At 45.5% G+C, this 27,850-nt stretch overlaps 1 protein-coding gene across 3 annotated transcripts in view; it reads right to left on the minus strand.

The window, feature by feature from the left end:
• LOC138580059 (methanethiol oxidase-like) overlaps positions 1-27,850 on the minus strand; it is a 520,625-nt gene that overhangs the window by 197,035 nt on the left and 295,740 nt on the right. For all 3 annotated transcript variants that reach the window (XM_069650309.1, XM_069650300.1, XM_069650317.1), the window contains 2 exons: positions 11,849-11,961; positions 7,541-7,726 (listed from right to left, as the gene is read on the minus strand). In XM_069650309.1, the coding sequence (XP_069506410.1) occupies positions 7,541-7,726; positions 11,849-11,961 (299 nt within the window). The remainder of the gene's footprint in view (positions 1-7,540; positions 7,727-11,848; positions 11,962-27,850) is intronic.

The raw sequence follows: 27,850 nt of genomic DNA on the forward strand, positions 1-27,850 counted from the left end.
CAACACCTATTGGATGTCCGGGCTGAGCAGGAGATTGTTTTGGACCAGACCCACCGCGTCTATTCTTCCTATAGATTGAGCAGGAACCTGGCAGGAACCTGGCCCCAGATGTCTTGACCAGGGTCCACCTGTTTCAGGTAAAAGAGGAAATCATGGGAGCAGATTAAACGAAAGCGATTGCGGCTAGTCACTAGCTGGCTCAACGCCAAGTGCATACGGTACCTAGTGGACATTTCCATGCGGTTTGCATTTTGAATGGCAAGGCCGATCATATACCATCGCCAAGGACTAAGAAACTGCAGAAATGATGGAGGGAGACGAAGCATCGCGGCCCATGGAACCTGTGGCCGATCCACAGGACAGTATGAACACTACACCATTGCCCAAGAGAGAGAGATGGAAGATGGGTGGCCTGCAGCCAAAAGGGAGGAGCTTGGGAGCTTGAGGCCCCTACTTCATCATCAATTTGGGGTGTTTTGGGTGAGACCGCTGAGACTTGATAGGCACATGTCATGGCTCTGAAGCTAATCCACCCACAGGATAGAATATGGTTCACATTGTGTTGAAGGGTGGCACGGGGTACGTTGGGGAGAGTTGTTGTGGGAGGCATTCTGAGATGGGTAAGGGGGAGTGGATGGGATGTCAGAAATGAGTCCTATTTACCCCCGGTCACTTTGCAGAGCCCGGTCGGATTCAAAAGTTGGAGGGAAGTTGGGGGGGTGGTTTATCTTGTTTTTCTCTGTTAATGGTATGTTGGTAGTGAACAAGAGTCCTAAATGCTGCTTTGGGAGGGGGTTTTCCCACTGACCCTCATGGGACACAATATATGATGGCTGAGATCCATATGGTTTCCCTCAATGTACAGGGCCTAAACTTGCCGGTCAAGAGACGCTCAATTCTGAGGCGTTTGACGGAGCGGCGGGCCTCCGCAGTATGGCTACAGGAGACACACCTGCTCCCCAAAGATGAGCCCTGCATGAGGCATACAGCATTTCCCACACAGTGTATTGCCTCTAGTAGCACCAAAAAGAAAAGAGTGGCGATTTTGATCGTGAGGGACACGGTTTTCATCAAACGCTTTCTCTATAAGGACCCAGAGAGACTCTATTTGGTTCTGGGGGGATTATTGCTGGGCCAATTGGTCACCTTGTTAGCTATATACACACCTAATGAGAAACAGGATCAGTTTTTAGCAGGTTTGCTGGGAAAGTTGGCTGGGTAGTGTGTGGGCAAGGTGGCAGTGGGGGGGACTTTAATTGTGTAATGGACTCGACTCTGGAGAAAACTCTCCCGCCCACACCCAATGATATTAGGCATAAACAGACGTTGGTGCGCTTCCTCCAAGAACTACATTTAATTGAAATCTGGCGATTTTTTAATCAGCAAGAATGGGCATACACACTACTCTGCAGAACACAGAGGGTTCTCGCGAATCGATATGATCCTGATATCAGACTTCTTTATCCCGCAGGTAATAGAGATAGCAATTGGGGTGCGATACCTGACAGACTATGCCCCTCTTATACTCTTGGTCGACCTCTTGCGCCTCCCTCAGGTGTACGTAAACTATGGAGATTGAACAAATTGATATTAAGGGACCTGGCATTGAAAATAGCCATTTTATTGCTTATTACCTGAACCTAGCACACGAGCAGCAGCACGCTTCTCAACAGGCGCAAGTCGAAAAATTTCCTTTTCAATGCATTGCAGAAGCTGCATTCACCAGCTTTCTCCATACTAAACCATCTTGGAATGTAGGGTAGCCACAAAGCTAGATAATCTGGATGACAATTTATAATCTGAGCTAAAAACTCAGTGCATTTTGGGGCATGGGCACCCGCGGACGCCAACGGATGCTCACGCGCTGAGCTCCTGCACCTGTTCCCGTTCTATGGCTCCCAAACCCATCTAGAAAGTCAGATTTGCCCCCTAAATGATATAAAAGATGTCGGATCGGGCAGCAGCAGTTTCCTGAAAGTATGGGATTGATTGAAGCACAGGAAGGCAGGTATTCGTCACCCGGTGCGAGACTCCCGCCAAAGCCATGATGGTGCTGCGTGCCGAACTCAACGACCGGGGGGGGACTGCAGCCAAGTCCAGCAGAGTTAAATCCTCCTGTCTACCTGCTGCAAGTCTGCACTCGTAGGGGCAAGAGCAGAAATCGAGATCTGGGGAATTCTGGGCTAGGAGCGGAGAGGAGCGGAGAGGAGCAGAGGAGCGTAGAGCTGTCCGGACATGGGAGGAGCGGAGATGGCGGTGAGGCAAGTGGAAGCAAGTAGACAACCTAGTCCGAAGGTGGCAGGCGGGAGGCCGATGTGGCCTGGGGTGCCAGAGGACCCGGTTTGTGCATGGTCCCCAGAGGCTGGAGTGAGAGGAAGCGCATGGGCGAGTGCGCACATGCTTAAATGCTGGGGAGAGTTAACCATAGAGTTGATCGTTATTGTGGCAGCAGAGAGAAGAGGGCGTGAGGCTTGAAGTCTTCAGGAGGAAACACACAGTGGCTATGCCACCGACCGAAGGGCATGGAGCTGCCTGACAGGAGGCAATTTCCCACTGGAAGGCATATTCTATACTTTGCACAGCTGGAAGTCACACATTTGAGAGGCAAGTGGCTTCTCCACTCAGGGCCAGCGCAGCATAGTCTCAGTCCGGGGGTTGGATAGCAGTGTGAGGATCTTCGGAGGGGCTGTGCAGACACTGAGTCCCTGCATCACCGTCAGGAATGAAATCTGACTGAGGGACCATAGAAGCAGCCTTGCACACCCTACATATCCTGAGCCCTGAAGACTTAATACATCATGTCGAAACAGTTAGCAGAGCAGAAGCGACCTATGTTGGGTGACATAAAGGCATTAATGCAGGTTCTGACTCTCAGAAGCGCCCGCAACAATCAACAACAGCCCAGGCACACTCCCCCTCCTCCCCAGATGGAGTTAGATGACCCGCTGACAAGGAGATCTGACTTAATGGCAATGCTGCTGGAACTCCCAAAAGATATTAAATACAGTGCAGCACGGGCATGACCACGATGAGCTTGCAAAACAAGTGGGCACCTTGAAGCAGCAGATGGATCTGGTCCTCAGTAAACAGGAAGATGCCGAAAATAGATCCTGGCGGAATAATATCTGCATTCGGGGGATCCCCAAGTCAGTGCCAGACGTAGATTTACCCGAATATGTGGCAGCACTGTTCCAACACCTATTGGATGTCCGGGCTGAGCAGGAGATTGTTTTGGACCGGACCCACCGTGTGTATTCTTCCTATCGATTGAGCAGGAACCTGGCCCCAGATGTCTTGACCAGGGTCCACCTGTTTCAGGTAAAAGAGGAAATCATGGGAGCGGATTAAACGAAAGCGATTGCGGCTAGTCACTAGCTGGCTCAACGCCAAGTACATACGGTACCTAGTGGACATTTCCATGCGGTTTGCATTTTGAATGGCAAGGCCGATCATATACCATCGCCAAGGACTAAGAAGCTGCGTAAATGATTGAGGGAGACGAAGCATCGCGGCCCATGGAACCTGTGGCTGATCCACAGGACAGTATGAACACTACACCATTGCCCAAGAGAGAGAGATGGAAGATGGGTGGCCTGCAGCCAAAAGGGAGGAGCTTTGGAGCTTGAGGCCCTTACTTCATCATCAATTTGGGGTGCTTTGGATGAGGCCGCTGAGACTTGATAGGCACATGTCATGGCTCTGAATCTAATCCATCCACAGGATAGAATATGGTTCACATTGTGTTGAAGGGTGGCAAGGGGTACGTCGGGGACGTTTTGAGGGAGGCATTCTGAGATGGGTAAGGGGGAGTAAGGGGGAGCGGATGGGATGTCAGAAATTAGTCCTATTTACCCCCGGTCACTTTGCAGAGCCCGGTCGGGTTCAAAAGTTGGAGGGAAGTTGGGGGGGTGGCTTATCTTGTTTTTCTCTGTTAATGGAGATTGAACAAATTGATATTAAGGGACCTGGCATTGAAAATAGCCATGCATTATTATTTCCAAGAAAATTATACAGGGCCCATGGATTGTCGAACAGTGTGGTAAGCAAGTAAGGGTGTGATGAGAGGGGAGGTTATCGCCCAGACGGCGGCCTGCTTGAGGGAAAGGGAACTCTAACTGGTGGCCTTGCAGCGAGAGGTGAAAGAGGCAGAGGGCTTACATAAATCTCGAGGGTCTCAGAAAGCGTGGTGGGCCCTGATGAAGGCGAGGGCAAAATTAGAAGCTCACCTGGCGGATAGGTTGGTGCAGCTCTTAATCCAAAACAAACAATCCTACTACCTGAGAGGGATAAGGCTAATAGGTTCTTGGTGGCAAAACTAAAGAAGCAAAAGGCCAAAAACGGCATAACCCATTTGAAAAACCCACAGGGAAATTTGCAAAGGGAACGCTGAAAATTATGCAGGCTTTTCATACCCAACTTCTGAAAGGGGATGACCAGGACCCTATGGTCCAGCAGGACTTCCTGGGGAAATTGGAGCTGCCCCAAATAACAGGGGAGGACAGACAACTTTTGGTGGCCCCTATTACGGAGGAAGAGGTGGGTTTGGACATTGAATCTATTCCCGAGAATAAGACCCCAGCACCAAATGGCTTGGGTAATGCCTATTATAAAACGTTTTGGAACATATTGACTGGGCCTCTAACAAAACTATTTAATCGGATTAGGGATACTAGTCTGATCTCTGGGAATATGGGACCTTCTATGAGCACCTTAAAACCAGGGAAGGACCGAGTGCGCCAGGTATCACCCTACTTCATTACTTAATGGAGACGCCAAACTCTATGCAAAGAATTTGGCCTAGCGAATAATGGGGGTGTTACCAAAGATCATACACCCAGATAGAGCCGGTTTTATCAAGGGTAGGCATACCCAAGACAATATTAGAAGGGCAGTGAATTATGGGGATGGTGGACCGCCCAAAAGGTATCCATACTTGCACTCAACGCTACCCGAGCGTTTCACAGTCTGGACTGGGGCTTCTTGAGGCTAACCTTGGAGAAGTTTGGATGTGGGCCAGTCTTCATGCTCATGGTGCTGGCCAATTTTCAGATTCCTTCCATGAAATTGCAGATCAACGGGGGTCTCTCAAACTCAATTCAGGTGAGAAGGGGCACTCAACAGGACTGCCCACTGTCACTGCTGATTTTCGCCATGACCATGGAACCACTGGCACAGGCAGTCAGGGTGAATGTGGAAATCCGCAGGGTTACAGTCAAGGGGGACACCAACAAGAATATGCTATATGCAGATGACGTAATGCTGTTCCTCCGTGACACAGAATACTCGTTCCCAAAGGTGATGTCGCTTTTAAAAGAGTTTGCAGAGGTCTCGGGATTCCAAATCAATCACTCAAAATCAAAAACACTTAACATTACAGTGGACCCCAAGATGGTAGATAGATGAGTGGGAGATTTCTCCTGATCCGGGAACGGAATGAAATAGAATATCTGGATGTTAAACTGACCCCTAAGTGTGGGGACTTATTTGCAGCTAGTATCGCGGCGTTATGGAAAACACTGAGAGGCGACTTTAAGAGGTGGGATATGCAAGAACACTCATTGTTTGGCACATTGCAGAAGTCAAGAAGACCCTCTTGTGGCAGGCTCCCTTCCAATTTGGATCCCTGTTCAAATGGTAAAGAACCTGCAGAGGGAGGTCCTCTGTTTCATTTGAGGTGGAAGGAAGCCTAGAGTGCCCAGGAGGGTTCTCTTTCGATCACAGTGAGTGGGAGGATTGGGGGTCCCCGAGATGGCCCGCTACATTTTGGCTGTGCAGCTGGCCCCAATGTTGCAATTGTCCTTTTCGGCTCATCATAAGGGTTGGTGCAAATTGGAGCAAAGCACTACTGACATCCCACTGGGTCATCTCGGGTTGCTCTAACAGTCGCACTGTGTGGGCGGGAGGCCCACTACTTGAAACCACTAGGTGCACATTAGCTTATTGGGATAGGGCGTTGCGAGAAAAGAATTGAAACCGGGGCTGGAACTATTCAACCCAGTGGGGCATAATGCCAATTTCAGACCGGGTAGGTCCCCTACTTTTTGGGCGAACTGGACTGGTCACGCGATGTTAACTTTAATGGCCTTTTATCAAGCTGGTGTCCCACTCCAACTTGAAGACTGTAAAACAAATGTCTATGTGACTGAACAGGAACGGTTTCGATACATACAGATCAGACACTGGATCTCGAACAGGGTGGTCAGAGAGGCAGCCACGAGAGTGCTGATAGGTTTAGAAATCACACTTAGAGAGGGGGTACCCCAGAAAGGGGTTGCAAGACTCTACCGTCTGCTAGATAAAGCTGCACCTGGGGATATCCTACCATACATGGCTAAATGGGAGCTATAACTGAGGAGGAATGGAGCCAGATTTGGAGTCGAGCACACAAAGGGTCCAAATGTATGGCCATCAAAGAGTTTGCATATAAAATGTGCTTCGGTTGGTACATGACCCCACGCCGACTACATACTGTCAACTCTCAGGTGTTGCCCTTGTGTTGGTGGAATTGTGGGCAAGTGGGGATCCTAGGGCATTTGTGGTGGTCTTGTCCAAAGGCACAAGTCTTCTGGAAAGTGTCCTGAGCCATATTAGGACATATTGGGAATACAGCTGCCCCACAACCCGGCGGTGGAGATACTGGGAGCAGTTGCCAAGGGTCTCTATCTTGCTAGTGTGGCGCGCCCTTCCTCATTACACACTTGTTAATAGCGGCAAGGATTACGCTAGCCCATGGCTGGAAAACAAAACAGGGACCAATAATGGCCATGTGGTGGGTAAGGATATGGGGAATCATGGCAATGGAGAAAGTGTGCGCATTGGCCAACGGCAACTATCAGATGTTCCTCAGTGTCTGGCTCCTGTTTCATAAATATGCCTCGGGTAAAGAACAGAACTACTTTAGGCCCAATATGCTTCATAGCTTCACGGTTCTCTTGGCGGGCCATTGCAGACCCAGCCTGTGGGAGAGACCCCTGGAGGAAAGACTGCTAATAAGTTTGCGGAACTCTCTCTGTTACAACAACACTGTTATGTTATGTTGAAGGGGTGGGGGGCAGGGTAGGTATGATTTGTAATTGTTAAACATCAGTGTGTACGTCCCATAGCATTTGTTTGGAGTTTGCATTAAAATAAAATAAAGCTTACAACAAAAAAAAGAACTCACTGCTGTACCGCTGCAGCACACAGCAGTAATGCATTCTCTTATGCAGCAGTAAAGGCCCTTTGCACTGAAGAAAAAAATGAGTTAGGATTGGTCAGAAGACGGCCGTGTTTCTTCTGATAACCTATGATTGTTTCTCTCCCCTTACCATTTCATCCTAGTCCAGTTTTTTTCCAATCCCATCCATTCTCTACCTGTCACCAAGCCACTCGTCGGTTTATCCCACTCTTCATTCTCATCCAATGGACATTCTCTCCCAATTACTAACCTCCTCCCACACGCCATTCTGGAACCTCCATGGAGCGAGCCAGGACCTTTACAAGTATGATTTGCCCCACTTCTACAAGCAAGATTAACCAACGCCCAGCATAGTGTATGCACCTTGTGCAGTATGGGAGCCCGCGGGTCTGTGCCCACATCAACCACGTAAAGCCGAGAGGAGATCAGACTGAGCAGGATCAGACGGTCCCGCTTCTTGGTGATATCCCCGTAACAACTGCTGCAGGCATTCCAGCCCAAATGGTGGAGCTCATCATTCATGTTGGGCATCGGCAAGCGGTGGATAACCTGCATAAAACAGAAGCTACATTAATTTCATTAAATTACAAGAGCCTGTTAGAGGAGCAAAGACAAGCAACACATTTGGCAGTGCCAGAGGTAAACGTGCGTATATTATTATATATTATTATTATTATTATTATTATTATTATTATTATTATTATTATTCTTTATTTGTTTAGTTTCAAAGAAACTTTACAAAACATAAAAATGCATACACATTACATATCAAAAACACATTATTTCATTAAAAACAATCACAATTCAGAGCACATATACATTTCACCAACATTTAGATATTAATCAAGGTTTCAGATTTTTTTTAAACAGGGACAAATTCACTATATCTATTCACTTCATTCTTGTAAATCTATATAGCTTTTTTTAATGATTACCCACAGCTGATCTATCTGTGTGAAGACAGTGGGTCCAAAGATCATCACTCTTAATAGATTCGTACTCATGCACGAATGGCCCTAACAGAGTCACATATTCGGGGCCCAATGCTATACATTCTGTAAAAATATGTTTAGCAGTCTCAAGACATTCAGGGTTCTGATACATATGACAATAGTCCTCATTAGGAGGTTGTCGGAATGGGTTTACCGGCACCGGTAATGGTGCCGGTGCCGGTAAACCCATTCCATCCTATTACGAGGTCTCCTCGCGGGACCCGCAATGGGCGCCTGGTAAAACCAGGCGTCCGTACTGGGTCCCGCGAGGAGATGAGGGAGCTAACACCGGGCCTGTTATAAACGGGCCCGGTGTTAGCTCCTTCCCCATTCCCATTGAGCCCTATGGGGGCTCGAATGGGAATGGGGATGGACCGGGTCTGGGTTCCTCGGACGAGGAATTACCGGGTCCGGGAAGGTTGCCATGACCCGGTAAATCCTCATTTGAGGAACCCGGGCCTGGTATGCGGTAAGGAGGCAACCATGCCGCTAAGTGGGGCATGGTTACCTCCATCCTCCTAATGAGGGCCAATATCTATCTTTTTGTAGGAGTCCCAACTGTGGACCAATAAGGGAAAGGATATGTAGCTGATTTATCCTCAACCTCAGTCTAAATGCATGCACTCACATATTTGGACATTGTCTAAGATATACTTGAGGCTGGACGTAGCTATGCATAACACCTGCCATATGTATGTGGCTATGTAAGGACTCTGCGTGTCTATAGTTAGCAACCCAGTCCCATTGTCTAACTTTTTTTTTAAAAAACCCTATTCAAGGTTTCATAGGACATACCCCTTGTGTAATCGGGATACCACCCCAGATCATTAAACAGGCCATGTAACAAGCTACCAAAGCTATCTTTTCCCTGTCCAGTTACAGCCAATAGACTAAGAAGTTTACATCTAGGGTTAGAGTTTTAATATATAGCAAACCTCGGCTTCTCAAAAGTTCCCCTTTAAGCGAGGTCAAGACAAATTCTAATCTAATATACTGTATTTTGACAGAAGGCTTGAGCCTCAACATTTGTTTCCAGAAACTGCCCTCCAATAAATCTAGCCAAGATAAGTCGGCCATTGACAGTGCCTCTAATCCATAGAGCACTGTCGGGCAGAAACATTGTTTATACAATGTTATTATTCCTTCAAGGGATTACCCAGCCATATCCCTAGCAAATCTCAAAATAGATCTAGTCATGCTACGGGCTTTAGTCTTTTTTGTTTCCACAATCTGCCTGTATGTTTTGGTACTATCAATCTCTAGCCCCAAATATGTATAGGAATCCACATACTCGATTGTTCCGAGCGTGCACTTAAGTACTGGTTCTTTTCACATTCTTTGCCGATACGGCCAAGACTTTGGTCTTCTCCATATTTGTAGTTAATTTATTGAGAGAGCATAATTACAAAGTGCCATGAACATAGATTTCACCCCCAAAAAGGTGTAATTTAAGAGGATGAGATTATCCGCGTATAATAAACAAGGCAGGGGACAACCCCCTACCTTTGAGCAGCACCCAACCTCTGTATTTAACCAGTCCGGCACATCAGACATGTAGAGATTATACTGAGTCGGCGCCAGGGTACAGCCCTGCTTGACACCTTTCCATGTTTCTACCATGTCCGTGATCCTACCGTCATCCATATGTCTGACTGCCGCCTTTGTAGAGTGATGCAGGCCCTGCAGAATACTAATGAGCCAAGAGGGGCAGCCGGCTTTGGTAAGTTTCTCCCAGAGTCTTGGCCAGTCCACTCTATCAAACGCGGCTTTAAAGTCCACGAAGATTATGTATAGTGTCTGTTTACCGGTCTCCACGGTGTCACCAATTAGTGAGTCCAGCACCCTAAGGTTATGGCTCGTGCCAGAACCAGCACGAAAACCTGTTTGGGAGTAATGAAAATCTTAGATTCCTCAACCCATTGTTGGATAGCCTCTAATATGAAGGTTGAGAATATCTTCCCCGTCACATCTAATAATGATAATAATCTATAATTTCCAGGGACCATCCGGTCACCTTTTTTATAGACGGGAAGCAGAACCGCTTGCTGTCAAGAATCTGGGATGTGCTGATTTTGGCAAACCTTTTCAAATAAAGCTCTTAAAACTGTAGCCCACTGATCCGGTTTCCTTTTTAACACATTACCCAGTCCAATAGGGCCTGGGGTTCTGGAGTTTTTCGACTTTAGGATTTCTTTTTTTACCTTCTCAAAAGTAAAGGAAAGGGGCCAGCCTTCCTCAACAATGTCAGGTATTATATTTTGTGTGGGTTCACCCCCTCTTTCCCCTAAATAGGCCGTCCAAATGTGCCCTTGTATGGGGTTGGCTATGTGCGCTTTAACTTCTCCTTTAGCTTTCGACAATATTGACCATATTGCCCGAGGACAATTTCCATGTAATGTTTTAATCTTGTGCTGCCAATTGGCATTGCAGATTGAGAATTTCCAGCGCCTAAGCCAATCCTGGTATTTTCTGTGGATCTCTCTACATAGGTTCGCCGTCTCAAGGCTTTTACCGCCCTTTACCTGTGCCTTACGGATTTGTCTTCGCATAGTTCTTTTTGTATCCTGTATGTTTTTGTCATAGCCATAGGAGTGTTTGTTGCAGCTAGCCAAACCCAATTTTTCAACCTTACTCACTCTTCTGGTAAGTTGGTAAATCCATTTTTCTATTTCAACTTCACTCATGGAATCTATGTTACCTATCAGAGTACTTGGAAAATCTCTCAGCATACCATCAAGTTTTAATAGGTTATTTTCTGACCACTGTACCAAATTGCCCACATGATTTACCTTCAAATTAGTGACACCGCTCTTTTCCCCCGCCTGTATAAAAATGTCCATTACCAATGACAAAGGATCATGATCACTATGTTCAGTACTAATTACCGAACAGGATTTCACCCGTTGGAGGCAGGCATTATTACCAAACAGGTAATCGAGGATTGCCACACAATTATTGCCTTTCCAGATGTAAGCCCCTGGTATATCCCCCACGGTCCTGCCATTCAACATCCACATATCGCACTGGCTCATAAAAGAAATCAATTTCCTACCTTTATTGTGCCCTTTCCCTTGATGCATAATGCTTTTTGGCTGGACATTTCTATAGGTGGCTCTAAGAGTGGTGTCAACACACCGAGCATTCAAATCCCCTCCAACAATTATCTGATGGCCCCTGCGTGCGTATAGGGAAATCCAGAGACTCCAGATAGCTGCTAATGGGCTTTCAGCAACTCTGGTGCTTTCTCGCTATTTCCCCATCAAGCTACTAATAGGCGTGAATGGTATACAATTGCCCCTTTTCAGTCACAAACAGGGATGTCTACGAGCTCCTCTCAGAATCAGCAGAACAGGAAAGAAGGACTTAGATCCAAACATTTATTTTAATATATCCACTGTGAAGAAGGGCTAGCACCCAATTCACTCAACCAAGGATTTCTTTTTATAGTCACTAATTTAATCGGTTTCACAAAGGTTCTGGTTACTTGTTGCCATTTCAGGAAACCTCTAGGGATTGAGGCTAATATTGTCCATAGGAAATTAATGCCCTCTTGATTTTCAGGTGAGTTTGGCTTAAACTCTCCAAAGACAGATGGTCACAGTCATGTTTGGAGATGCTCTTTACTGTAAAGGAGTCATAAAACAGCCATAAGTAAGACCTCTTCTGGAGTGCACAGTACCTGGCTATAGGTTGGTGAGGCGGGATCTACATCCACTGTGGCCAAAAAGTCTGGCTTGTTGATGCCGGTGTTGTGGTAAGTACAGGCCACGTAAATAATCTCCTCCCTGGGACCTAAATAGACCAAACAGCAACTATTACGAATCCATTGCTACAAAAATGTTCATGAATCAAAAAGCAGAACGAATGACATCAGCTGGAATTCACTTCTTTGCCAAACACAATACCCACCCAAAGATCACTGTAATAATGTGCCGGTGCAGTGAGTTATGCATCAAAATACGATATTCTAAGGGAAAAATGATGCATGAAACCTACTTACTTTTATTGATTTTTCATGTCATCAGACCCCTACTTAAAGATATGCAGGTACACTTTACACACTAGTAAAATATGTTTCAATCATAAAGACATAACATCCCACATCTTGGGTACCTTGTGGTACAAGGAAATCTGGAGGAAAAAGACATTGTGATTCTATTTTCTCTTTTTCTTCAGAATACAGGAAGATCAGCATGTTATTTCAAATGGGACCATTTGCGTTTTTTTCACATTGCCCCAGCAGCAATTTCTCTAACTAAAACTCTTTCAAATGAAGGTTCAATCTAACAATATTGTAGCAAAAACAATAGAAAATAAAAGTGAAGTGAGCAAATTGAATTGAAGCATTAATAATGAAGATGTATTAAAAAAGAAAGCAGTTAGTAAATATAACTAATAAGTAACATTACTCAAAAAAATTCATAAAAAAGGACAAAAATATGTCACAGTAGTAAAAAACACATTATTATAATTAACTGCAAAAAAAGAAACAACTGCATTATTCAACAAAGGGAAACCTTGAATACACATCAAAACCATTGTGCCACCAGAGTCAAACCATTTTACTATTACAACTATTATAAGGGTCAATACATAAATACATGGTTTTTGCAGGATCTGCAAAAGCTCAAAGCAACAAAAGAAAATGCTTTTATACTTGGAAACTTTCCAAGGATAGTAAAGACAAGGAGGCCTATAACATAGCCTCCAAGGAATTAAAATTAGCCTTGATTGAGGCTAAAAAAACAAAGTTTGATACCAGAATCGTCAACGCTCAGTACGAGTCTAAAGAACTCTTCAAGGATTCAAAGCGACACAAGGATCCTTGCCCCAGTAAATTGGATGCAGCTTGGTGTGCATCAATTCAAGAAGCCTTTTTGGGGAGGTTAGATAGGATCAAACAGAACATTGAGGAAAAGAAAAGAACACTGGGACTATCAGAGCTGGTGTCCAATAGTCTAACACAGAAGCATTTAGAGCACGAGTTTAATTTTCGACCTGTAACGGAAGCTGAATTGTCGGTCATTATCAGTAGACTTAAACCAACAAATTATAAAGTGGATACATGCCCTGCAATCACAATCACAGCATGCTCTCCTGCTCTGATAGGGATTATATCCAAATCAGTTCATGCTTTTTTTGAGGAAAGCCATGTTCATGATGAAATTAAGAATGCCTGGATCACCCCCTTGCTAAAAAAGCCTGGACTCTGTCCTCTGGAGCCGGGCAATTATAGGTCTATTACTAACACTACCTTTTTATTAAAAATGTTCGACCGTGTGGCATACATGCAGGTTTTAGAATATCTTTACAATCACAATATTTTAAATAAAAGGCAGTCTGGTTTTAGACAGTGGCATGGTATAGAAACTGCGCTGCTGCATCTGAAATCAAGACTTTTTCAGGTAATGGACAAGAGACAAGCAGCACTCTTGTTGCTGGATTTATCCGAGGCTTTTGACCTGGTGGGCCATTCATTATTAATCAGCAGGCTGAAAGAAGTTGCTGCGTTCTCTGATAAAGCTGCATCATGGATATGGTCCTTCCTCAGCAACAGACTTTGTAGGGTGTGCAGTGAGGTAGCAGAGGCAGCACTGGCAACGCTGCAGTTTCGGGTTCACCAAGGGGCATGTTTGTTGCACTCCCTATATAATATTTTTACAGTTCCCTTTTTTAATTTGCTAGAAGAGAAAGGCAATGGGTTCACAAACTATGCTGATGACACACAATGTGTTATCCCCTTATCAGGAAATTATGAGGAGGATTTTAAACATATTAATGATGTGTATGAGCTAATTCATGTTCGGATGGTCGGAAACAGCCTAGCATTAAATAAAGAAAAAAATTAATTGATGGTCGTTGGAACAGCAAATAAAATCCTAAAGCTGTGAGATGGAGTTAAAAAGAAAATCAAAACCTTGTGAATTTATCTAGACCAGAATCTGAACATGAATGCCCAAGTGAACAGTCTGGTCTCTGCATCTGCTTATTTTATTAAGTTGCTAGCCCAAATACGTCCCTATATCACCAAGGCTAACTGTGAGACAGTGGCTATAGAGATTATCGGGTCGTAAACCGACTATTTCAGTAGCCTTTTGGTAGATATTAATAAATCAGAGTGTGCCAGATTACAAGTAATAAAGAACAGCGCTGTTGGGTAATAGTTGCACTGGGACCGAGACCATGGGCCTCATTACGAGTATGGAGGTAGCCATGGTGCTATTAGCACCATGGCTGCCGCCATACTGGGCTCCAATACCGGGTTCCTTCAGTGGAAATTACCGGGTCATTCCAACATTGGAGGACCCGGTAATTCCTCCTTGAAGGAACCATTCCCCATTCCCATTGAGCCCCCCTAGGGCTCAATGGGAATGGGGAGGGAGGTAATAATGGGCACATTTCAACTGGCCCGTTATTAGCTCCCTCTTCCCCTCGCGGGACCCAGAAAGGACGTCTGGTTTTACCAGACGTCTGTTCCGGGTCCCGCAAAGGGAACCTCATAATAGGCGCTCCCGTAATGAAGGGTGCCGGTCCTGTACCGGCACCCTTCATTATGGGAGCGCCAGGGTCGTAATGAGGCCCCATGTCTCTGAGGCAAAACGTGAACTCCATTGGCTTCCGAATGAGGCAATGATCGATTTTCGTCTGCTTGTAATTACCCATAAATGCCTAGTCAGCAATAGTCCATTGCACCTGACAGAGGCACAGCCGAATAAATCCAACATAAGAACTCTCAGATCCTAATCAGCTGGAGGAGCAGATATTGGGCCTCATTACGCGGTATGCGGTAATGTAACGCTCACCTGGTATCCACGGGTACGTCACTCAGCCTGTTTTGACCTCTTACGACCTCAAACCCTTCCCTGGAGGCTATTCAACTGGAGGCTGGGCCTGAAACACAGGATTGGTGGAGTTTAACTCCCTATTGTCTCTGTGTGCTTGAACCCCTTCTTCCCCGGGGTCCAACCCTTCCCTTTGATCCACAGCTCACCTTGTTTTCTTGGATAGTATGCTCTCCATCCTGCTTTCAGCGCAGGGGCACGTTGATTGATGCGGGCTCGTTGCTGCTTAGTTACTTCACTGGCAAGAGTCCGACAGGTAAGTATAATGAGTCTTTTGAACAGTTCTCTAACATCGCTCCTTTCCTTCCTTAGATGATGGCCGGCATCCGGGGATGGTGGCGTGCTGCTGAGATGATTAGCGCTGAAGGTGAGTGAGAGCGCGATGCGCGATGCACCCCTTTCGTATTTGCATTGAACTGAGTTCTTTTTCTGTGTCTTTTAGGTGCCGTGACGTTTTCAGCGTGAATGCCGGTTATGAAGAACAAATGCGGTGGGTAAGCGCGGTATGCGGCGCCTCTAGATGTTTCCGCTCTAACCTGGAGTGTCTTTTCCCTCTTGCAGGTGGATGAGAAGTTCCGGAGACAGAGTTCCCCCAGAGCGGCTGGGATTCAGGTAAGCGTTTGAAGCTCGTACAGTATTTAAAAATAAGCGAAGATTTGCAGAATGCTTACTAATGCCTTTTTCTGTTCTTTTCCCTTTTCCTTAGGAAGCAGCGTGCCGGGATGGGATTGACACCGCCGAAGATGCTCGTAGAACAGAAGGAGCGATGAATGATGGGCAGAAGCGCCGCAAGGTAAGGCTGTTCCTAACAGTGTTCTTGTTCTTGCAGGAGCTGAGCGCAGAAGAAAGATGCAGGCCTACTGGAGACGGATCCGAACACGGTGAGTGTCACACTGCAGGTGCAGAAAACGCAAAGCATGTTTCTCAGCCTGGGTGTGGCTTAAATAGTCTCTGGGTATCCCAGGTGTCTCTGGGCTGAACCACACCCAAAAGACTAGACCGCACATGCAGTTCTGGGAACCGAAATATGTGGGGGCATCCATCTTGTCCCCATCAATGCACTACAAGTCCAATCCCCAATGTTATCCTATGGGAGTGAGTGAGTCTGGTGCCACAAGCGCCAAGTCTGACTCCAAGTGGGTTTTTGGAGGGATGGAGAGGCACTTGAGGGCCATGTAGGTGATCGTGGCCTGGCTCCAGCCTGACATCTTGGAGGGCTGGGGACATGAGGGGCAGGAATCAAGACAGGTAAGTAACGGTCCTTACCAGCATGGAGCAAATTACGTGTCCGTGTAGTGACCAGCCCGCTAATTGCGTGGCATCATGAGTACGCGGGCAGAAGCTTTACGCCATGCCGGTAAGGACACTACCGCCATGCCGATAAAGACCCCAAAAAGTCCCTTAACGGCATCAAGTAAAGCGCTGATAGCACCAGCGCCATCCTTGATACCGGCATTAGCGGGAACCGCTAAAAGCGGTGACCGCTACAAACGGTGACCGCTAATAGCGGTGACCGGAAATAAGCGGAACCGGAAGTAGCGTCATCGCACAGGACCGGGAAAGAGCACGGCGGCCATCATTAAAAACACAATCCATTGCCATCCTCATCCCCCAGGACCTGCAGCAACACCACAGCTGTCCAAACCTCATCGAATAACACTTTACAATGCCCAAGGCCCTAAAGAAAGGTGCAGCGTGCCAGCGCAAGGAACGTTTCTCCAATGAGGAACTATCCATGCTTGCAGACACACTAGCTGCAAATGCAGAAGTTGTGTTTGCTCTGGAAATGAGGCGTACAGCCCAGATTATAAAAAAAGGAGATCTGTGCCGAGGTGGCACGGAAAGTCAATGCGGTGGGCACCCCCCCGCACTGTAAAGGACATCCGCAAGCGCTGGGACGACCTGCGCCTCCGTGTACGGAGCATACTTGCTACCAACAGGAGCCTGGCCATGGGTACAGGAGGCGGAGGAGGATCCCCAATCAAGATGCAAGTGTGGGAGGAGACATGTGCCAGCACCATTCGCATTAAATCAATCAAAGGAGTGGGGGACATGGAGCGCGGTGTGCCGTCATCGGCAGATGGAGGTGAGTGTCCTCACGAAACACTGCAATGCAAAGCAAGAAACCTCACAACAAATCTCACAAACAAATGGAAAAGAAGAAAAACCAATATCTAATAGCGAATGGAACTGGCTGGCTCGAAGCTAACGTTTAGCGAAGCCAAAAAAGGACCGTTTAGCAATTGTATCGTGGAATACAAGAGGTTTTTCTCATCTCTTCAAACTCAAAGAAAAATGGGTTAGTGAGTTAGACCTGATATGTCTGCAAGAAACTTGGCTAGACATCTGCCCGATTGCAGAGAACTATGAAATAGCGTTTAATCCCGCTATTAAAGGAATCAAAGGTCGCCCAAATGCAGGTCTCCTCAACCTCGTAAAAAAAACATCTGGTTGTAGAATAAAGGAGTTTCACAACATTTCCTCATACATTCAAGTTGTCACTGTTACAAGAAATGGCAATGATGACAATCATTTTTTGACATTTTATATTATAAACTTGTATTGGCACCACAGTAAGGCTGGCACTCTGTCATTTGTTGAACAAATCATAGACATCATTGATGAACTGCTGATTGAGGACAGTGGTGCCTACCTGATTTTATGCAGAGATTTTAACCTAGATTTCATAGAGAAAAGAATGATGAACCTATAAAGAAACAGAACCTGAAGCAAAAATGGTCTGATGAACTAACATTAAGAAGAATCTTCAGGCTGAATGGAAATATCGAGGGTGATATACCTGCCAAATCGACCTGGCAAAGGAATGAACAAAAATCTATATTAGATTACTTTTTTGTTTCTGAAAACTTAGCTATACGATCATTAAATTGGAAGTCCATAAAACACAAGTCAGTGACCACAATATACTAATAGCTCATCTTGAAATACCGAAGCGATTGCAAGTAACAACATGGAAATGGAACATAACGCCCAATCTCAGCGGTAATAGATTAAAACTCAATTATCAACAAGCTATCATACTGAAAACGGAATACTCGAAACACATCGACTTGTTGGGCGTATATTACACCCCATTATTAGAACAATACAAGATCACGAAAAATCAAGATGATACTGTGGCTTACAAGCACGCACATACTTACAATCCAGAAATAGCCATAAGAAAAAGAGAACTGCGCAGGGCCTTACGCCTACTAAAATATGACAATAAAGTGGATTATTCTAAAATGAAGAAAAAGATCAAGCAAATCTATAAGAGCTGACTGATCGCACATCGTGCACAAATAGAACAACATGATGCAGAAAAAATACTGAGCTGCTTAAAAGAAAAAAACTCTTCAGATTTTTGGGCAATCATAAACAATGAATCCGGAATACAGTTGGCTTCTAACAAAAATATGGTCACTGAAAAAAAATGGATTGAACATTTTTCGACTTTGTTTTTCGAAAAAGGGCAGCATTCCTGATCCATCGATACCTGCCCTTTCACAATGGGACATCCAGTTTGATCAGGATGATATTCTGGCAGATATAAAAAAACTCTCGAATTCTCGCGTCCCTGGTCCAGATGGCATAACTAATGCCATGCTAAAATCTGATCCTGAAACCTGGGCTGAGTTCTGTAAAGTCTTGTTTGATAAAATTGCCATCGAACGTGCAACTCCGGCGTCGTGGAAAAAAGCCATTGTTGTTCCAATTTTTAAAAAGGGCAACCAATCTAATCCAATGGACTACAGGCCTATTGCCTTGTTGGATGTAATAGGTAAGATCTATGCTACACAGCTGCAACATAAATTGATGGAATGGCTAACTCTAACTAAACATATTGATGTTAGACAAAGTGGGTTTGTGAAGGGTGTTGGTTGTTGTCTCAATCTCATACTCCTTAATTTAATGAAAATGGATATGCTCATGAAAAAATCTAAAGTGTACCTTGCATTTGTCGACCTGTCTCATGCTTTTGATAGCATAGACAGAGACATTTTTGGGACTAAATTAAAGACCTGGAACTGCCCAGACAGCCTTTTACAAGCCATTAAGGAGTTGCATACCGACACAACAATTTACATTCGTTTGGATGCCAGTGGTACTTTGTCTGAACCCATTCGCACTCATTGTGGAGTTAAACAAGGGTGCCCTCTTGCAGCCATAATTTTCAACGCTTTCAACTCCGACATCGGTGAGACTCTTGGGAAAGCAAGAGGCTTCGATCCTAAAATAATGGACTCTGGTTTAAATGGGATTTTATATGCAGATGACCTAGTACTAATGGATCTGACACCCATTGGATTACAAAGAAAACTTCACATTTTGGAACAATATGTTCAAGTCAATGGGCTATATATCAATGCTAGTACGTCTGTTGTTTTAACATTACAGAATCTTACCAAAAGTACATCCAAGAAATTTTGTTGGTATCTCGATGGCAAACCACTGCACCAGGTGAAACATATTAAATACTTGGGTATGTGGCTGAACTCCAACAAAAACCATCTTATCTGGATTGAGAAAACGAAAGCAAAATGTCGTCAACTAAGTGCTCAAGCTGCAGCTTTAGATAAAAAATATGGCAAGTTCTCATTGGTTCTGACTCTAAAGTTCTATAAACAAAAAGCAGTACCAGCTTTAATCTATGGCGCAGAAAGTGCCTTCGGCTGCCCTGCTAGTCTGTGGGACAGCCTAGAAAACATCTTTTGGGGCAGAATCTTGAAAGTTGCCAGAGGAATACCAGCGGCTGTAGTAAGATACGAATTAGGGTTGATCTCTATAAATGCAAAGGTTATATGGAACACTCTCTCAATTTTTCGCAAGATAATCCTGCCAAATGGTGCTCCACGGATGAAAATTCTACACGACTTGGCTGACAAACAATCAAATTCAGTCTTTTCAGCCTGGATAAACCAATGTCATCAAATTCTAACAGACATAAATAGTGATGTAATCACTCTGAAGGATAATCCAGATGCCGTAAAGAAGAAACTGTGGGAAACCGATTGGATCAGCACTTGCTCAAACAGAGAGAAATATTCGCTCTTAAAGAATGTTCCATGTGAGGGAAAAGCCTATAATTCGACCTACAAATACCTTGAAAAGTGTCCGGACAAACAAAAAAGAATCTTGCTAATGAAATTCAGGCTAAATCAATTCAAGACCAAAAAAGTAATAATGAGATGGACCAAATATCAAAATCTGAATCCTAAATGTAGATTCTGCAATCACTCTGAAGAAAACATCAAACATCTAATCCTCAATTGTAAAGCTTTTTCCACGATAAGAATGACATCAATCGTGGTGAACAAATTTCATCACATCATGGAGGAATGGTGGAATGAATGCTTTGCAGATACAATTAACAAACTAACATATGCTCTTACATTTCTCCTTAAGAACATCGAGGAAGAACTAACCAAATCACATGATACATGGACTTAAATATGGGTTTGCGATTTGGGATTTATCTTGCCGAATTTAGTGTTTATTTAAAGTTTTCTCTGATTATTTTAAATTGTTTAAACTGTTTAACCTTTGATGTTTTCTATTTTCGCTAATTTGCAAAATACTTTTTAGTTATGATATGTCACATGTAAAGCAATTTCTTTTAAAGGTTTAATTAAACCAATTTAAAAAAAAAAACAAAGCAAGAAGTTCCCCCCCAAATGTGACTTTGTGTCAAGATTTGGAACTTCCTCCCCCTCCTCCTCACCTGAATCTTCAGAGGTGAATCCTTTAGGAACAGTCTCCGTCTTCTTACGGTCCTTCCGCTTAGTGGGAGCCTTTTCCTTGGGTGTCCGGACCTTCCTTTCGTGTAGGTAGGGTCTGGCCCCTCCGGAGCCCACTTTGGCAGAGAAGGAACCCTGTCCGCAGGGAACCCCGGGGAGCCAGCCCTAAATTCAGGGAAAAAGCACAAAGGTGGAAAAAACCCTGTTTCCAGATGGGTTCAAATGGGTGTAAGTCTGTTCTTTGCTCAACCAGATGACAGTCTATTTCCAGTTCAAATAAGTGAAAGTCTGTTTCCAGCTCTATAGTTACACTAGAGCCAGGACTGGAGTCCGGAGAGTTGTAAATTATGGAAAATTCCAATTCAAATAATAAAAGTAGAAAAACAGGGAAGGGTAGAAATACGAGAAGCTAAGAAAGGGGAATAGACTCAGTGGGCTTGAATAGAAGGAAATATCTGTCAGCGCCCAGAAGGATGGAAAGGACTGGAGGCGCCAAAGGAAGACAGTAAGGAAGAACAGAGAAAGAGAAGGATTAGGATATAAAGCACGTAAGAAAAACTAGTAAAGCATAGAAGGCAAGGCAAGATGCTTACAGAACGTGAGACTACTCTGTAAGCGAAATAAGCTGCAGGCACTGGGTTGCCGTAATACTTAAAGGCGCCGTAGTCACATAAAACGTTTGAAATGGACAAAAGCAAAGAAGGCAGGAAACTGGAAAGGAAACCAAAAGATAACCCAGGAAGGGCAGCAGGTTGTAAGAGAGGACGAGAGGTAGGCTGACACGGAAATTAAGGAAGAAAGATAGTCAAGAAAGTAAGACGTTACAAAAGGCAGAGCCGCCAGAAAGGCAAAAGAGGAAAAACAAAGGTAGAACACGCGAAATAGACAAAGAAAATAGTATGCGGGAGTCACCAGGGAATCAAGGCCCGCGGGAGGTACACCAGGAAGGCAGAAAATAGCTGAAGAAGGGAGAAGGCAAGATGAATGCACGGACGAAGTTTCCTCACGAACCGTAGCGTTGGTAAACAGATACAATGCGTCGGTTTGTGGGAGGAGCCAGAATATAAAGAATCGTCCGCCATCTTGGGTGAGGACTGGAACGCGTAAGGCATTCAATGCCTCTAGCGTTTCCAGATTTTACAATCAGAGTTCCTGGCAGTATACCCCCTTCTTATCGGGGGACCCCCGGGTTTACCCGGATGGAGTCCGTGAAATCTTAGCACTAGCCGTGGGGCATGTATATGGCTCACCGGTTCCCATGTCCGCTCTTCCACCGGGTAACCCTTCCAATGAACCAGATAGTACAACCGACCCTTGTGATATCTGGAATCCACTAGATGAGACACCTCATATTCTTCGGGTATCGGGGACACTTGAGCACGCCCTATGAACACTGGCCTCTTGAAAGGGTGCTCCTTATGCTCTTTCAGAAGGGAGACGTGGAGACTGGATTCACCTTCTTGAGCTATTCCGGTAGTTTGAGCTTGAATGCAACAGGATTGATCTGTTGTAGAACGGGAAATGGCCCAAGGAAACGAGAAGAGAACTTACCCTTATGAACCCATCTCGGCAGGAATCTGGTAGATAACCAGACCAATTTCCCTATCTTCCATGTTGGATTGACACTACGTCCTTTGTCTGCCCATTTCTTTTGTGTAAGTTGACTCGCTTGGTGAGCTTCCTTAGCAAGTTTGTGTACCTCATGTAGGTCCTGTAAAACTCCATCTAGAGCTGGATCTTGGTAGAGGGAGAACTGAGCCAGGGTAAGTGTTGGGGATGGAACCCGTAAGTACAATAGAAAGGACTCATCTGGATAGAGGTATGGAGGGCATTATTGTAGGCAAACTCCCCTTGAGGAAGAAAACGATACCATTCTTCTTGTTGTGGACTGCAGAAACATCTGAGATATTGTTCTAGGCTGGCGTTTAATCTTTCAGTCTGTCCATTGCTCTGCAGATGATATCCTGAAGAGAGGGCCTTGTGAATCCCCAGAACTTGGCAGAGAGAAGCCCAAAATTTGGATGTGAATTGAGGTCCCCTGTCAGACACGATGGTCCTGGGTAACCCATGTAAACGGACAATGTCCTGGAGAAAAGTTGCTGCCATCTCGGAGGCAGACGGAATCTGCTTGAAGGCTGAAAAATGGGCTAATTTGCTGAATGAGTCTATAGTCACCTTGATTACTGTCATGCCATAGGACGGAGGGAGGTCTACTATAAAATCGGTAGATATATGCTCCCAAGGACGGCCAAGTAAGGAATGTTGCTGCAGTAATCCTAGAGGTCTTCCTGTTCGGTGTTTGTTAGAAGCACAAACAGAACAAGTAGAAACATACCGGCATACATCTCTCCTTAGAGTCGGCCACCAGAAACCCCTCCGTAGAAGATCATATGTGTTCCTAATACCAGAATGCCCAGTTAAGGGCGTATCATGACACCAGGAAAGTATCTGTTTCTGTAGCTTCTTGGTGGAAATATAGAGTGCTCCTTCATGGTAATACAATCCGTCCTTATCCTGGTTGACTGTCTACAGAAACTCGGTGCGCATCTGATACTCTGGAATCAGGTCTTGAAGAAAGGAAACAGTGGATGCCAATACCGTAAGGTTTGGGAAGACCAATTTGTGTCCCTTGTAGGAACCAGATTCTTCTCCAAGACTTCTTGACAAGGCGTTAGCCTTCTTATTTTCTGTACCAGGTATGTAAGTAATCATGAAATCATACTGTAGAAAAAAATATGCCTATCTGGCATGTCTAGCATTGGAACATTCCAACTGTTGTAAAACCCGAAGGTTACGATGATCTGTTCGAATCGTAAATTGATGAGTAGCTCCCTGTAGAAGATGCCTCCACTCTTGGCAGGCCAATTTGATAGCCAATAGCTCCTTCTCAATTACTGAATAGTTGCGTTCGCTACTGGTCAGTGTCTTGGAGTAGTAAGCAACAGGGTGTTCATATCCATCTTCCTGCCTTTGAAGTAGGACTGCCCCCACAACTCCTATAGAAGCGTCCGTCTCCAGAATGTATGGTCTAGTCTGATCCGGTTGGACCAGGATGGGTGCTGTAGAAAAACATTCCTTTAGGTAACGGAATGCCCTTTGGGGCTCATCATCAAATATGAATTTAACACCCTTCTTCAATAGAGAGGTCAGAGGGAGCACCTTGTTGGAAAAGTTGGGGATGAACCTCCGATAAAAATTGGCCAATCCTAGGAAGCTCTGAAGCTCCTTGATGTTGACGGGATTCTTCCACTCTCTGATCGCCTTTACCTTATTAGCATCCATCTCGATACCCTCCTTGGATAAAATGAATCCCTAGTAGGACACGGATGTGGATTCAAATAGGCATTTTTCCGGTTTAACCAGCAGATGATGGGATTGAAGACGCCGTAAGACTAGTCTGACCAGTGACCTGTGCTCTGACAGAGTTTTGGAAAAGATAAGAATATCATCCAGATACACTACTTCAGACAAAAATAGCATATCAGAAAAAACCTTGTCCATGTATCTTTGGAAGATAGCTGGTGCATTTACTAGGCCAAACGGCATCACTCGATATTCGAAGAGACCAAAAGGGGTTTGGAATGCTATCTTCCATTCGTCCCCCTGCCTTATTCTCAAAAGGTGATAAGCCCCTCTCAAGTCAAGCTTTGTAAAGTATTCTGCTCCTTGTACTGCCTCCAAGATATCCCGAATCAAGGGCATGGGGTATCTATCCCATATGGTAACCTTGTTAAGACCCCTGTAATCAATACAAGGGCGTAGTTCTGCCGAGTCTTTTTTCGGAATGAAGAACAAGGAAGCCCCACAAGCAGATTTGGACTCTTGGATGAGTAAGTTTTGTTGATTTGCGTCGAGGTAATCTCTCAGAGCCTTCCTCTCTGGTAGCGACAATGGATACATCCTCCCAAAGGGGACCACTGCATCTGGTATCAGGTCTATACAGCAGTCCCCAGCTCTATGCGGCGGGAGTTGTCTGGGAATAGTATCCAGGAATACCTCTGAGAATTCTTGATATTGGATAGGTACATAAGCCACTGTAATTGGTTCTGGGGTTCTGCTTATGGAAGACTCTGGGGTGTTGGAGGCCAAAGATAAATCAATACAGTGTGATCTACAGAACGTGGAATCGAAATTCATCTTGTTAGCAGCCCAGTCAATGTGAGGGTTGTGCCTCCTTAACCAGGGAATACCGATGACCAAAGGAAAATGGGCTGCTCGGATCTGATCAAAAACTAGAAACTCCTTGTGATGGCCTAACCTCATTCTCAATGGAATAGTCTCCTTGGTTATAGGTCCGGAGGACAAGGGCCTCCCGTCCACCCCTTCCACTGGGATAGGTGTGGCCTTGGTTCTTGTGGAGACAAGATGTTCCGTTGCCCAATTGGAATCGATGAAGTTTCCTGCCGCTCTGCAGTCAAGCATGGCTAATACCTCCGTGGGACCGTCATCTGTTAGCCACAAGTGGACTCGAAACACCATCAAACTGTTATCCTCAGGAGTGCTTACTGCTCTTGTGTGGTTGCAAGGGTGTTTGGAACTTCCCCCGAAACCTCCCTTGCTGTAGATCGGGGGTTGATGTTTTCCTGCCTTCGAGGTGGTTCTTCGGGACAGTCTCTCAATAAGTGCTTTGAGGAGCCGCAATACATACACAATCCAGCCTCTCTTCTTCTCTTTCTTTCTTCTTGAGTTAGAGGTCCTCGGGCAGCCCCGATCTGCATAGGTTCATCAGTGAGATGGGTAGTTCTGGTGGGAGGAGTAGGAGAGGGTAGACTGGTTGGTTGAGAAGTGCCTCTATTTCTTCTTCTTTCTGAACGTCTTTCTTGCAAACGAAACTCAATCTGAAGAGACAATGTCACCAATTCCTGAAAAGACGCTGGTCGGGCTACTCGAGCTAGCTCATCCTTCATCTCTTCATGAAGACTGCGTCTATAGATGGTTTGCTGGGCGGAATCCGGCCAATCTGCCTTGGCTGCCAGTCTCTGGAAACGGGAGAGATAGGTTTGGACGTCAGTGTTTCCCTGCCTGACATCTAGGATTGCTTCTAGAGAGGAGTAAAATACTTCTGGTCTGTCGAATCGTTCTTTAAACACCTCCGAAAAACACTCACAATCATCCAAAATTGGTTCGGCTTCTGGTTACAAATGGTGTAGCCCACGAGAGAGCATTTCCAGTTAGATTGGCTATGATAAACCCAACCTTGGATCTAGCTCTCTCGTAGGCATGGGGCCGAAAGGCGAAATACACCTTACAGGCATCGAGAAATTCCTTCAATCCTCCCGGGTGACCATCATATTTGCCAAAAGAGAGAGGCATTGTAGGCAGGTCTCCGTGGTCGTCACGATGCAACACAACCTGTTGTCGGAGGGCGATATTCTCCGTTCTCAGGGCCTGGACTTCCATAGTAAGGTTCTGCATAGCTGCCACCAGTTCTTGATACTGTTCTAATGACACCATGGTGGGTGCTGGGCGTTGTATGCTGTCAAGATTTGGAACTCCCCCCCTCCTCCTCACCTGAATCTTCAGAGGTGGATCCCTTAGGAACAGTCTCCGTCTTCTTATGGTCCTTCTGCTTAGTGGGAGCCTTTTCCTTGGGTGTCCGGACCTTCCTTTCGTGTAGGTAGGGTCTGGCCCCTACGGAGGCGGAAAAAACCCTGTTTCCAGATGGGTTCAAATGGGTGTAAGTCTGTTCTTTGCTCAACCAGATGACAGTCTATTTCCAGTTCAAATAAGTGAAAGTCTGTTTCCAGCTCTATAGTTCCACTAGAGCCAGGACTGGAGTCCAGAGAGTTGTAAATTATGGAAAATTCCAATTCAAATAATAAAAGTAGAAAAACAGGGAAGGGTAGAAATACGAGAAGCTAAGAAAGGGGAATAGACTCAGTGGGCTTGAATAGAAGGAAATATCTGTCAGCGCCCAGAAGGATGGAAAGGACTGGAGGCGCCAAAGGAAGACAGTAAGGAAGAACAGAGAAAGAGAAGGATTAGGATATAAAGCACGTAAGAAAAGCTAGTAAAGCAAAGAAGGCAAGGCAAGATGCTTACAGAACGGGAGACTACTCTGTAAGCGAAATAAGCTGCAGGCGCTGGGTTGCCGTAATACTTAAAGGCGCCGTAGTCACATAAAACGTTTGAAATGGACAAAAGCAAAGAAGGCAGGAAACCGGAAAGGAAACCAAAAGATAACACAGGAAGGGCAGCAGGTTGTAAGAGAGGACGAGAGGTAAGCTGACACGGAAATTAAGGAAGAAAGATAGTCAAGAAAGTAAGACGTTACAAAAGGCAGAGCCGCCAGAAAGGCAAAAGAGGAAAAACAAAGGTAGAACACGCGAAATAGACAAAGAAAATAGTATGCGGGAGTCACCAGGGAATCAAGGCCCGCGGGAGGTACACCAGGAAGGCAGAAAATAGCTGAAGAAGGGAGAAGGCAAGATGAATGCACGGACGAAGTTTCCTCACAAACCGTAGCGTTGGTAAACCGATACAACACGTCGGTTTGTGGGAGGAGCCAGAATATAAAGAATCGTCCGCCATCTTGGGTGAGGACTGGAACGCGCGTAAGGCATTCAATGCCTCCAGCGTTTCCAGATTTTCCAATCAGAGTTCCTGACACTTTGTAACTAGCTAATGCATGGCCCATCACACACACATTTACACAACCATGCCCATATGCTGTGCACATCCCCACACAAGCCCATGCATGCAGCACCTCAGACATGTGACACCCAGACTCATGCCTGTATGACCCACCCATATGGCAAGCAACCTGCATGTCCGATATCGAAGTAAAAATGAACAGAACTGCAGCAATAACAACACATGCATGATGCACGTTGACCCATCACCGATGCTATCCCTCTCTTGGTCCCCCACAGGCTCACAATCTGACAGTGAGGAGCAGGACTCTGCAGCGCAGGGCCCCAACACCAAAAAAGAAGGCCAAGGGCATGGAGGAAGGCACCATGCCTACCACATCGAGGAGCACAGGGAAACCTGGACTGCCGCAGAGGGCCAAAGCCACACATGCAGCCACGTCACCAAGGCGTGAAAAAGTTTCCGACAATGTCATAGCACCCACACCTGCCACTCTCACCACACAGG

Source organism: Ambystoma mexicanum, chromosome 1p (assembly GCF_040938575.1).
Source record: "Ambystoma mexicanum isolate Mex_15411 chromosome 1p, UKY_AmexF1_1, whole genome shotgun sequence".
NCBI classification, from domain to species: domain Eukaryota; kingdom Metazoa; phylum Chordata; class Amphibia; order Caudata; family Ambystomatidae; genus Ambystoma; species Ambystoma mexicanum.